The sequence below is a fragment of the Rhipicephalus sanguineus genome, chromosome 1, assembly GCF_013339695.2.
Source record: "Rhipicephalus sanguineus isolate Rsan-2018 chromosome 1, BIME_Rsan_1.4, whole genome shotgun sequence".
Taxonomy (NCBI): domain Eukaryota; kingdom Metazoa; phylum Arthropoda; class Arachnida; order Ixodida; family Ixodidae; genus Rhipicephalus; species Rhipicephalus sanguineus.
Genome location: NC_051176.1, coordinates 48,615,404 through 48,629,449, shown reverse-complemented (window position 1 = coordinate 48,629,449; position 14,046 = coordinate 48,615,404). Strand labels below are relative to the sequence as shown.

Here is a 14,046-nt window from a genome sequence, read left to right as displayed (position 1 = left end):
TGTGACGTTTGAAGAAGCTTATATAAGCTATTTCAAGAAAGAATAAATCAGTTGATAGTTTGCGCTCCTTCTGTCTACATCGTTTTTTCCTGTGTTCGTCCGAGCTTTGCGCACATACCCTACAATAAGTCATGCACCAACTCGCCCAACAAGAAGTTCTTCTAAAATGTTCCCCATAACCCCCCCCTCCCCCCCACACACACACCCACCCCTCTCCGATTTTCTTTTTTTTTAAGCGTAAACTAAGGTTTTGAACTGTGGGCTGTTATAAAGTTTAAATATGCAAAGTTATCTTTATATGCTGCAGCTTCTTCACCCTCCTCCATGTGTTGAACAGTAGATAATAAAAAGGACAAAAAAAAAACTTTAGACATAACAGCACCGTGTCTTGAAGACTTGCATCGTGTCATATGACCTTATTTTGTTTAAAGTACAAAAAAATAAAATTGGAAGAGCATATGGTGCGCAGTGCACGCAGTCAAACTGTGAAATATCTTACAGTTAGTAGAGATGCGCACTGTATCACGCGTAACTTCTTGTTTCTATTGGGGCGATAGTGAGCGAGCTAGGAAAGTGATCTAACGCGTTTACTCACATCAGGGGAAATGTAGTACCCGCAAAAAAACGTGGCTCGGGCCCCAAGTACGAAGTGATCGTAGCGCGATAAGAGAAAACCATGGCTGTTCGCGTTCGCTCTTGGTCAGTCTCGAAGTGGATCCGACCGGCTGTTATTGGGCTGCTCTAGCGAGGTATGCATGCACACTCATTCAGAAATTCTCAGGCTCAGTCATACAGCCTTAAATGCGGTCAGAAGAAAAGAAAGAGCTTCTTCGCGTTGCGTTGACGGTATAGTAATGAAGAAAGTATACAAAGACGACCAGGGTTGAGATATATTTAGGGGTGCTGGTGAAAGTTGCCAAGAAGGTCGCGAAATAGGATGAGGAAAGACGGAGGGGAAGGATTTTGCGCAAGCCATTAATAAGAAAGAATGAGGATCAACCCCACTAACTGCGCTATTATGAGAGGGTCCTAAACGGTTTCCATGTTCTGTATTGTGTACGGCGCGTTACATGTATAGCTGGCGCGATTCACGTAAAACATGCATACGCCGCGAATGGTCAACGTGAGGCTATTTGTGAGGTCCTTCGCGCCACTGAAACTCGCGACCAGCTGCCTGAACAGGCGACACTTAATGTTGCAGGTTCTGCCTAACTTCAGTATCTGCCATTTTCGGCGACTCGACCCGAATGTTTGAAAATGAAAATAAAGAGAGCTGCAACGTCCTTATTTGCGCATACTGTTCAAAGAGTCACACTGCATATGTCTTTTTGATCGCATCGCATGCAGTGCGACGAAAGGGGTAGGGAACGTTGTTAATCATTGCTAAATGATGGAAACGTCTCTGTTCAACCGTTTGTGTAGTAAAAAGCTACAAGGAAATCCATACTGATTTCTCAGAAAGAAAAGCCTCTTGGTCGAAAAAAAGTTTGTCCGGGCCATGGGCGTCGGCAGGATTTTATTTTGGGAGATGCAAACCCGTGTTGCATGGCGGTGGGAAAAGGAGGGGGGAACAGAAAGTGCTCCTTTCGCACCCCCTCCCTCTCTCTCATCTTTCCACTCCCCTTTCCCTTTCCCCCAGCGTAGCGTAGCCAAACCGACTGACGTCCGGTTAACCTCCCCGCCTTCTCCCTTTTGTATTATTCCTCCTCTCCCTGCCAACGCCCATGGTTTGGGCCCTGGGTTCGAACCCGGAACCAACACCTTTTCCGGGGCGGTCGCTTCAAATCGACAAATTTCTGCCAGACCGCGGCCTTCGTCCGCTTCACTTGAGCACCGATATATATATATATATATATATATATCCCGAACAGGAGCGTGTGTATTAGTCGGCAAGTACGGTCTTCGAGAGAAGAGCAGGAACTTCTTATAGGCAAGCGAAATCTCGCGGTGATCGTGCGTGTCGTTCAAATTGGTCCGATAGCGCAGCAGAGGAAGGCGCGTCCTTGTGTGAGCTCACGAAGCCGGCTCTGCATAATGGGGCGTTCATTCGTGAAATGTCTTATAAACACTGTCTACAATCACGCAGCGGCTGGCAGCAGCCGCGGCTGAGGGAGATGTGGAAGAGGACGGAAGATCACACGCGCGCACGTACTATGTGGAAAACATTCCAAACGAAAGGTCGGTACAAGGCTGAAGTGTGTTTGCTATCTCGACTAGGTGCCTCGGTGTGGAATATGCGTACGTCGACATCAGGGAGAGTACGAAACGCAAATCTGTATGCAATACAAAGATGGGCCAAGGTTCAACATGGAACAAGGTTCGAAAGCAGTCGTTCACTTCAAACGCGAGAGGTACGGGGATCGATACCCAGCACCTCCACCAAATGTGATGAGGTTTATTCGAGTAATGAAGTTGCAACGAGGTCGCAACGAAAAAAGGACCGTACGGCAACGCAATGCAACGCTGACGGAGGCGGTACAGGCTCTCGTGCAATCAGAGCGCGGGTCGTCTTTTCGTCCTCTTTCACAGGCGCATACTCGTTCGTGCATCTGCTCCACTACAGCACTATCGCGTCCCCCCAATCTATGCTCGAGTCCAAATGAAAACAAGCTTCGCAATGGATGCAAAAATGAAAATCAAGTGATGACGTTCTTCTCACAAAGACCTGCCATTGGTCCCCGGCTTTCTGGCAATAAAAGTGGGAAGTAAACAATTATTAGAGTGCAACATCAGGGGTCCTCGGCCGCCGTCATCGCCAAAAACCTTAATGGACAAAGCCCTGCACTTTAAACAATGATGCGACAGAACCGACTTAGCAAAGGTATGGAGCAAACTCCCCCCCCCCCCCTTTCCCCGCCCTCTCCTTACCCTCCCTGTGCGCATTCCTGTGCAGGTCACTAAAAAAAGAACTCATCACTCAATTTGATTAGTGAATCGATGGACACATGCACATACACCGAATGTACGCTCCAGCGGGGCATTACGACCTCAGATCTGACGCCACGCGAACCTTGCCAATTTTAACCGTGCACTGGCTCATATTACGCGTGCACGAACAGAGCCGGTTCGTTTCGCCCTTTCTTCGTGTAACGTCGGCGCCAAGTTACTGTCATCAAGCTGCTCTGTTCTCAAGAAATGGCGCTGCGCCTATGACGCCGTATGCGCCGGCAGTATGGTAAACACAGGCGTGCACAGGCGGCGACCGGTTCCCCGTTGCGTGTACACAGACAGTCGTGATCCGAGCGACGCCTGAAGAGCGTCGCGACTCGTGACGTCTAGCCGCGGCCTCGGAGCCCGTCGTCGTGATTCACGAATCGTAGGGCGAGACCCACCAGGTGGCTCTTGCTTTCTTTCTGGCTTCCCTCCATTTTGTTCACTCCACGGCACATATGTATGACGGAAGTGTCTAGAGCGTTTCCGTCTGCATGGTCGTCGCGTAGTTATTAGAAAACGAACGCAAACAAACTATACTGGAAAGAGGGATGCGCGGAGGCAAAAGAAAAAATATAAATAAAAAAGGAGAGCCGATGGAAATAACTGACAGGCTCGCTAACGCACGCCGTTTTTCGAACGATTAATCACAATCGAGGGAGTCATATAACGTGAGAATGGTGCTCGTATCGCGATGATCTATCTACGATGGATCGAAGCACGACGAGGTAACATGACCCATCACGAATCGTAAGTCATCGGAACCCCCTTGAAACAAAGCGGCTTGTAAGCGGGCGTGCAGTTGCAATAAAGAACCATGCAAGGACGCTGCTGAGGACTCCTTTATCTGTCTACAAACGCAACCTCTTTTTACCTTTGACCTTAGACCGAGGCAGCTAGACCGATGTCATTATTTTCCGTGCGCACAAGTCCAGCGTCCAAACGGTGCCGCTAACTTCATTGATATGGCGACAAATTTTCAACTTATGCGACTTGTTCCGTCACGTTTGTTTTATCGTGGGCCCAGTTCGCAAAAGCGTGCTCCGTTACACTGTAAGCATGCGTAGAGGAGAAGCCAAAGAACGCGGCGTTCGCTTTTTGGTTGGTTTTATTCTTTGTGAGATGCTTGTAATCTACACCAACAGCAGAAAAAAAAAGAAAGAAAAAACACACGACGGTCGCTGTGCGGCTTTGGACTAACAGTTTTGAAATGTGAAGTTAAAATTAGGCATGCCCACTTCGGCGTAGCGATTGTGGCTCTCTATAGACTGCAGGCATGCAGCCGTTCACAATCTCCAGACGCATCTAGCTTCAGCTAAGATATACCGCGTCTGCAACTCATATAAAAGTATCTGCCGAAGCTAGAGACAACGCAGGAATTGTCGGCTTGGGACGCCCCTAAATCTCGCTAACAGTAGCTAAACTATGTAGAACTTTTCATCCGCCTCACTGATTTCATACTCCGCGTCACGCAAGTCGTGCTCGGGTGTTGGGCGTGATAGCACATTTGTCTGGAACTGAGACGACGAGACGAACGTGATAGAGGCGTAATTGAGTCGGCCCTGGCCTCGTCCGCCAATCGAAATTTGCCCGGCTAACCGGGCAACCAACCGCGCTCGCCTCTCTCCTTGAATCCGCCTCTTCCGAAAGAGCAGAGACGACGCCGCGCGCGCCCTGAGACACGACTCGGCGAAAGGCGTGCGCCGGTGAGAAGGAAGGAGGTGGGAGGGAGGCTTGTTTAGAATCTTCGAGTGTGAAAAACGCTTTTGCATACATCGCACGGCCACGCGGCGTCTTCATAGAACGCCGATACGAACGACACGGGCTCAGTGGCTGGGTGGCCCTCCCACCGGCGCGCCACGTGCTGTTCACTCTCCGAGACGCCGGGCGAGCATCCGCCGCCGCTGTCGGACAAACGCTCGTGCGTGGAGACAAAAGAGGCCTGCGGGGAGTCTCGCACGCGCGTTACGAGTCTTCGACGCGGCCAGTGCGCACCTGGGTCGCATCGCCGCCGGAAGCGGCCAGAGAGAAAGCGGCACATCGGCGGTCGCCGACGCGCGCTAACAGCGATGAGCAAGGTGCGCAAGACCGACGCGGCGCCTGTGCCCAGGCGAGATTCGAGGCGCATGCAAGTGCTCATGGTTGAGGACTTCGACGTGGCGCCGTCGTCCGTCGAAGAGGACGCGCCGAGGCGCCGGGAGGTGGACAACGGCGGCGTCGTCGTCGCCTCGGACTCCGACGTCGAGGAAACTGCTCGGACGCGGGCGACGAGCGGCCGTGCAGGTCAACCGTCGCCGTTGACGAGATACACTGGCCGCTGGGCGTGCTCCAGGAGCAGTTCCACATCCTCCAAGAACGCATTGTGGACGAAGTTCGGAGGGTGATGAGGGAGGAGTTCTACGAAATGCGCATGTCCGTGAGTATGCGCGAGGAACTCGCGTGTCAAAGGCCCTCTGCTTGAGCAGCAAGGTATGCGCCACTGTCGCTCAGCCAAGAGCAACGCACAGGGAATAGTCACGATAGGAATGAGCCCCGACGGGGAGTGTGGCATTCCGATATAAGGGCGGTGCGGCACCATGCGGCGGAAAGCTTGTGCGTCCGGTATACAGCGCGCTGTATTTTCGTAATCTCTGCATCGAAGCTTACAAGCTGAGAAGCCACCAATCCGCGATTAACATAGCGTTACATCGCCGCTACCCAATGAATCTTCTGAGCACGAAGCAGCGAATCCGATTTCAGGCGACACATATTTTGCTATCCACTCGCTCGGTGAGAGCAAAGCCAGAGTGTACTGTCAGATACACGTTCATTTTTGTTCACCAGAATTCAAAGAAAACGCTCGATAAATGGCTGTAGTAAGGTGCACACTGACCATGCTTGCACCTGCTCCTCCATCGTGCATTTTCTTTCGTACTTTGCAACTAAACATTCTCATCTGCATGTACTATGCGATAGCATATAATATATATATATATATATATATCTATATATAATATATATTATATATATATATATATATATATATATATATATATATATATATTATATTGAGTACAGTATCACTTCGAAATTTTCATCCATGCGTTATTCACGAATACTGCGAATATAAATGGGGAGATTCACAACACTTTACTTGCTGCCCGAGTGAAAACGCATACGCATGTCTGCCTGCGAATACCGACGCTGTATACTCTGCGTGCCTAAATCAATTCGAAGTGTACGTAAAAGTGGCTTCGCCGCTGAACAACCCAAAGCTTCAGAAAAGCAAGCGCCAAACAGACTCTGCGGGGTGAATGAGGAAGGGAGAAGCTGACTTCTCGCGCATTCCACCCCTCACCTCCGCACCCATGTAGCTGCCGTTAGTTATCAATTTCTTATGGCATTGTCAAATATGCCTTCCACAGCACTCTGCACTTGCTACAATGTGGTAGCGTTATACAGCACTCAAGATGTGTTTCGGAAGTTGTTAATCATCAATAGCGGTAGTTATATACTCGAACATACGCACTGAAGTTGACTCACTCTTCCTGGTATGAAGCTTAGTATAGCTGACTTTGTAGGGCTCGCAAAACGCGTCCTGACATACTACATACTGGTCGACGATGCCATTAACTTACCTCTGCGCGAGTAGAACCAGGAAATTGCAAAGATAAGAAAGAAAAGCATGGGAGGGGGAGATACTAAAGGTTCAGAAAGCCAGGAATAATGGGCAGTTCAGCAAGACATGACCTCATACAGCTATGTAGGCTTTTGTATGAGGTCAGGCGTAATATCGAGGAAACACCAGGGCGACTACATGTATTAACCTGTAGGTGTAGCTAGAGGACGTCCCCGATGCCCGAACGCCCCTCGAAAATTGTTACCTCTTATCGTAGAAGAAAGTAGGACGTGCAAACACGGACGCAAGGGAACCCGACAACCGCATCCGTGTCTGTACGCCTTTCTTCCCCGACGAATCCCTGCCAACTAGCTCAACTTTCTGCCGGTTTAACGTTTACGGCTTAGAAATGTATTGATAAGTTTAATAATAATTGCTCTGCAGTTGTCTTCTTTTTCAGCTGTATTAGCAAGGCACGGCACCCCTGCAAAGTATTTCTGTCTATGAACACCGACCTGTGGCATACTTTCCGAATTTTTCGGTTTTGTTTTACGCCCCGCCACGGTGGTCTAGTGGTTATCGCGCTCGACTGCTGACCCGAAGGTCGCGGGAACGAATCCCGGCCGCGGCGGCTGCATTTTTGATGGAGGCGAAAATGTTTGATGCCCGCGTACTTAGATTTAGGTGCACGTTAAAGAACCCCAGTTGGTCGAAATTTCCGGAGCCCTCCACTACGGCGTCCCTCATAATCATATCGTGGTTTTGTGTTCACGGTTTTGTTTTACGGTTGTGCGCTCTTTGCAGCTACAATTCTCTTTCTCGAATGTGCTAACAAGATAAACGTGCGCTCGATAACGGCAGGTTAGTTTATGAACGGGAAAATGAATGAAATGAAAAAAAAAAAAAGAAAGCTTGGAATCACGTACACAAATGCTCGAACGTGCAGCGGCCTAGAACAGATAGACTGACGCGTTCTGCTTCCTCTCTCTCTCTTTTGAGCGAGTTTGTTCTGTCGCGTTCTGTCTTTTGACAAACCAGTGAAGCGGAGACGGCGTTCCGGAGCCACGCCTATAGGCGCCCGCACACGCGTGTGTGAGGCGGCCGGTGTGCTGCGCTGCGGCGTTTGTTCTACGGCTCACCTCGTGGCTTTCGCAGATGGCGACGCCGCCGGAATCTCCCGCGCCGGGCTCGCCGGTGCCGCCGACGTCGTTCGACGGCCAGTTCAAGGCGTTCGCGAAGTTCGGCGACAGCAAGAGCACGGGCGACGCCATCACGCTCTCAAACAGCGACAAGTGGTTCAAGCAGGCCAAGGTCATCGACGGCAAGAAGATCACCACCACCGACACCGGCATCTACTTCAAGCAGGTCGCAAAGTGAGTGACCATTCCCGTGGTGTACTTCAAGCATCGACACGCTGCGGCATCTTTTCTTTTTTCTCTTTACGTGTCGGGGCTCCCCGATATCATTGTGTCTTAGCAGAAACCTTGCAGTGTAGCTGGAATGTTTCACTTAGTGAAGTTCAGCTTACTGCTTACGCTGCCATCTGGTACCTTTGGACATGCTCGCTGCGGTTAAGCCGCGCTGCGCACGCAGTGCTTAGCTGTAGAGCATGCGCAGAGGTGGTAAGTGGTGGAGACGTTATTGTGGAAATTTAGAACAATACCCCCCTCACATATCCAGATATGGCGAGATTATAAAATCTTCCGCGGGCGTTTCTGGGAAAAGTAAAACAACCAGTTCGTCTAACTACATGAGGTGCTCGGTGCTTCGAGCTGGTAATATAAACGGTAGATGCATATATGCGAGGCTACGTGGTACATTTGATTATGACCGTTTAACGCCGAGTGATGCTATAGGCTGCGTGACTATGTCTGCTAATTCAATGATATTCTTTTAAACGACATCATTCCAGCCTCCATTATTGCATGGCATGACATCTTGTGGTCACACTATTGTGCCACTGCGTGTTGGCGATCGGCTGTCGGTCCCTTTAGGAGACCCACAGAGGGCGCAAGATCTGCCCAGCAGCGCTTGTGACCTCTGCATGCCACGCGAGTCGGTTACACTACGCTACTTCCTGCTCGCTTTAGGTGCCTACATTTTCACGAGTCGAACTGTGCCACTATACACAAGAATATTTCTAAACGTCAATGTGATAAAGTAACTCAGCAAAAAAAAAAAAAAAAAACTGAAAAAATTGGCCGCGTATCTGCGTGCTCCGCTGCAAATGCCGTATAAAGACGATAGAGGAGGCGCTGCGTGAGATATGGACGCCATCTGGCAATACGTCGGGAAAAATGAGCTTGTGCAGAGGGTTTCCTTCCTCCGTGGCAGAGGGCGTTCGTCGGCGCGCATATGGCACTTTCAGCGCAGCTTAAGAAACTAAGGTGTTTAGAATTATGTATCTATGTATTTTCTATTAAAGGAACACACCACCTAATACTTACCTAGTGATGTTGCGCCTCAGATATGCGTAATATTTACTTTTTGATCGACAACGTTCACAAGTATGAACAGCCGTACCAGTTCAAGATGGTTGGGCGGTAAGCAAGTGGTTCAACTTTGGCCGGGTCGCTAAATCAGGTGACAGACAGACAGACAGACAGACAGACAGACAGACAGACAGACAGACAGACAGACAGACAGACAGACAGACAGACAGACAGACAGACAGACAGACAGACAGACAGACAGACAGACAGACAGACAGACAGACAGACAGACAGACAGACCAAAATTTCTGCGTTTAAGTTCCCCAAGAAAGACTATCGTCTTTAAAAACAAAAGAACGCGGAATACCAGGAGACATCTGTACTCTGGGCCCACCGCCTGATGCCGCGCAAACGCCGCTTTGGTTAAATACAGGGCAGCTGAAAAAAAGTACGGATTCTCGACGGTAGATACTTCCGCCCTTGTTGATCTGTGCACGTGTGCTCACGCGCTCTTTCCTCTGCTCCCTGTGACAGGACGAAGAAGGCGCTGAACCTGAAAGAGTACCAGCAGTTCCTGGAGGTGATAGCGAAAAACAAGAAGGTCGAGGTGGAGGAGATCAAGGACAAGCTGAGCACGTGCGGCCCGCCTGCCACGACACGCACCACGGTAAGAATATATGACGCTGTGCACTAACAAGGCCCAAGTCTCGACTCCAAACTGGAGTCCATTGGCTCAACTGTGGTACTGAGAAGCAAAGTGCTACTGAAAGAACTGTTCTAAGAAAATTTGTAAATATTTGCCAATGCGGCTTTATTCCAAGTGGCGTAAATCGAATGAGAAAGAGCTCCTGCACATATAATAATGAGCACAAGAACACGCCTAGCTGATAAAGCTTGTTCTAGAGTGCCGCACGACATCTCTCATAGGCCACCTGTGTGTGTGTGTGTGCGTGTGCGTGTGTGTGTGTGTGTGTGTGTGTGTGTGTGTGTGTGTGTGTGTGTGTGTGTGTGTGTGTGTGTGTGTGTGTGTGTGTGTGTGTGTGTGTGTGTGTGTGTGTGTGTGTGTGTGTGTGTGTGTGTGTGTGGTTTTCACATCTATCACAGAATCTATGTCGATGGAAAGTACGTCAAGGTGCAGGATGAACGTTCTTCGAATGTACTTCACACCCTCCAAGCAATAAGTAGCAGCAGAAAGCTGATCCTAATGGGCACCACTACTTGAATATATAAAAAGCGAACAATGTTTCACTAATGAAATTTATGCACGTTCCACTCCTAGATCTGTTTTTTTTTTTCTACGAACAACCGGAAGGACGAGAGGAAAGCAAGCTGCTTCCGAGTGCTCTGATCCCCTAACTAGCCGTGTAGCATACACCTATGCAATAAGAAAGAAAAATCATATACCACGGCAATGGGTCCAGCGTTTTGCTAAGTAACGTGATAGTCTCTCGTCACACGTGTACAAGTATGTCTTCCTTATATACACACATAAGATGTCTGAAACATACGTAAACACTCTTGCAGTTGCCTCTCATTACACACGTAATGAAACCAGGATGCAGCCGTGTCGTCCGAGTTTCAGTATGTATTTGTAATAAAAGGACCATGCTATATATATGGTCGTTCAACTGTCTAGCTTTTCATTGTAACTAATGCCGTTGAAACACAGTCACTTTTGATCGCGATCGGGCCTGATCTGATCTGTATCCTTTACGCAAGCTGCAAAAAGAGCCAATGAGTGTGGAGAAAACCGTGGAACACCGGTATGAGACTAGAGAGATCAATATCGTTATACATAAGAGAACATAACTGAGCTCTCAAAGCAGATTTCAACCCGAAATTTCAATATGAAATATCTGACTATATAATCCCCTCCAATAATGACCGCGCTTTTGGCATGTCATTTGTGACGTCGCTATATATAGTGGCACGGCGGCCGCTGTACCGTGCGATCATAAACTGCGCACACGCCAGCTGGGGTGCCCTGCCAGCAAGTTCTTCGTACGTGGATTCTACCCACAAATATCGATTCACTCTCGATTCGAGGGAACGCCTGCAGAGACACTCTCGGACTGATCGCCGGTATCCCAGACGCACATGCGAGAACCAAAGCACGCTATACGCGGATTTCTGGCTCCCACGTTAGTGTTGTTGAACTGTTGTACTGTTCAAATTTAAGAAAGAAATATCGAATTAGATTTGATACTGAATGCGCTAAAATTTCACCAGATTTTCTGTGGGATATATACGGATGAACATGGAATGTAGTTCTTGTTCAATATAGCGGTGTCATGAAAAGTTCTGCTTATATACAGATGGGAATTAGAGCTTTCCCATGACAATACCTCTCCAACGTAATTAAGGTGGTCTGACTTTTTCAAAGAGTCGATGCCTGCTTTCTACAGCCCGTATCAGAAGTTTGTCGGCTCCTGAACAATGTGAGCATGTAGCGTGAGTAAACTAGCGTTTTTCACCGATATACCAGCCGTGTTTGCTGTCGTCACGTGTTATCACACAAAACTTACACTTAATCGTTACGGCACAAATGCATTCCTACCTTTAAGTTGCTGCGGTCGGAAGCTATCAGGTGGCAAATGGGCTGTGCGTTCGCAACGGGCTGTTACTGAGAATTATCTTAAAGCAGTGAATCCCGATCAAATACGGGTGTGAACCGCATCGAGGCTTGTGACGTTCGGGCGATTGCTCCATCACTAATTAAAGAATTGCTGTTCAATAACTTCGCTGCATCACGCTCACATCATCATCATCATCCTGACTACACCCACTGTAGGGCAAAGGCCTCCGTGCTAGCTGCGTGCTTGCAGCGGCCACATTATCCCCGCAAACTTCTTAATCTTATCTTCCCACCTACCTTTCTGCCTCCCCCTGGCACGCCTGCCTTCTCTTGGTACCAGTCGGTTGCTCTTAATGACCAGAGGTTATCTTGGCTTTCCACTACATGTCCCGCCCATGCCCATTTCTTATCCTTCTTGATTTCGACTAAGACGTCATTAACACGTGTTCAGGTTCACGCTATGCAGTAAAGACGTAAAGCGAAACGCGTGTCTACGCATTAGCGCTGTATAAATGCGTAGACACGTGATGAGGCGCATTACTATACGCCTTTCCGTCTCGAAGTCTAACCCGTAGACGACCTTCGCGCTGGTGTTCTTTCACCGCAGCCGGTGGCCACGGGCGGAGCTGTGGCTCGGCTAACGGACCACACCAAGTACACGGGCACCCACAAGCAGCGCTTCGACGAGACCGGCAAGGGTCGGGGCAAGGAGGGCCGCCAGGACGTTCCCGCGGACTCCGGCTACGTGAGCGGCTACAAGGACGAGGGCAACTACAACAAGACCCACTGAAGGCGCTCGCCGCGCTCGCGGGCGCACCGACCCGTCCGGAAGCGCGGACAGGCACCACCCACGTGGCGCCCAGTGCAGCGAACGAGCAGCACGTCGTGGAGTCCCGCTGCTGCTGTCCACGGACGAGCCTGCAGGAGGCGACATTGCATCACGCGCGCCCTGCTTGCGGCACACGATGCCTCCTTTTAAACTATTTTTTTTTTTCGTTTTGGAAACTGTGATTCACGCTTATTAGGCCTCAGCAGCCGCTTGGTGCAGGGATTCGCATATAGCCGCTCACGGCACGCATCGGCTTATATCTTTAGAAACGAGCGCCTTCCCCGTAAAGGTGATCGAAAGGCACAGTTTCTTAAAAGTGGTTCGAATGACGTTGCAAAGTGCGCCTGGCACGGCGAGAATTAGAAGAGTGGAACAGAGAACGCTGCAGGAAAGGTCACAACCGTAATGTACCATATTCACGCGTTAGCCATCCTATCTCCTACGAAGCTTGTTATTATCGGAAACTAACCCGCAAAAAGAAAAGTATAACCTCCAAGAGTGCTATACGCAGCTATACTGTATGAAGCAGAAACGGGCAAACTTTGGCACCAAGAGTGCGCTCATCCGCATGAATGTTTCCTTCCTCGAGGTTTGAATGGGAGTCACTGCCCCGCATGTACTTGCTGTGTTGCAGCCGTTTATCCTGCTCACGGAAGCCTGCCAATGTTTGCAAGCTGCTGTTTCACTTTCTCGAACGGCAAAGATTCAGTCCAGGGAAGTTGGTAAGGATATAAATTGAGGCCGTGGAATGGGAAGCAGGGACTATAAGCTTGGCGATTTAAACGAAGGAAGCACACTTGAATCGTCTCACCATCATCTTTCTGCAATATTGCACTGGTCTGATCTCTTGTTTACTCTGCGCACGAAAAAAAAAAGCATCAGTCATTTATATGCTTCCTAAACAGCAAACCTCTCGTGTTGCCAAACTAAGAAGTCTCCCAAATGCCATCGGCCAAAAAAAGAAAGAAATAAACTTGGATGCAGTTGTTTATAGGGCCTATAGTTAATGTGCTTCCTTATGTAACTGCCTAGCTTCAAGTTCAGAAAGTGGGAACGTAGCGTTTGAAATCAGCCTCACTCATTTGTTCACAGCTATATACAGGTATATACCGTGTCAACGCTTCTCTTGGTAGGAGGCTGTAAGACGGGGTAGTGTCATTTTTCTGTACATCAAATTATGGCTTACATGGTGGCGCCACACAAGATTTTTATACGAAGTTCTTACAGCTGACTTACACCCCTGTTCTGTGTTTATTCAAGCTGTGTACTTTTCATTGTTGTCGCTGTAGTGTTCAATAAAAAGTGAAGCGTATCGTGCATCAACGTGTCTGGGTCGACGAAGTATGTCACTGTGGTCTCCCAGTGTTTCTCGTCTGATAAGAACTGGCCGCGTTCAAGGAAAATTACTTGCCCTACTTTGTCGAATGAGCCAAACGGAGGGCGACACTGCATAATGCACAACGGATGTACTGGCCGTTGCGCGTGTACAACTATGTGATATGCGCTTGGATGGATGCGTAACGGCCCGGGTGATTTGCAGGGGAGCGCTGCACACTCAAAGAGGCTGTGACGTCCGTTGTGAGTCGTGACGCACGTTACTGATCGTCGTTACACGCCAGAGATCAACCGCAGCTTCGTCAGCCTGCACGGGGACCAATCTACTGCATTTTCGAAATTTTCT

The 14,046-nt window shown here is 49.2% G+C and overlaps 1 protein-coding gene across 1 annotated transcript; it reads left to right on the top strand.

Annotated features, from left to right (window-relative positions):
* Positions 1-4,948: 4,948 nt before the first annotated feature.
* LOC119390960 (tubulin polymerization-promoting protein homolog) lies at positions 4,949-13,684 on the top strand. Its single transcript, XM_037658674.2, is given in 5 exon segments — positions 4,949-5,174; positions 5,177-5,347; positions 7,685-7,902; positions 9,496-9,628; positions 12,144-13,684. Coding segments are annotated over 5 exon segments (879 nt in total). The 5' UTR covers positions 4,949-5,000; the 3' UTR covers positions 12,327-13,684.
* The last annotated feature ends 362 nt before the right edge of the window (positions 13,685-14,046 follow it).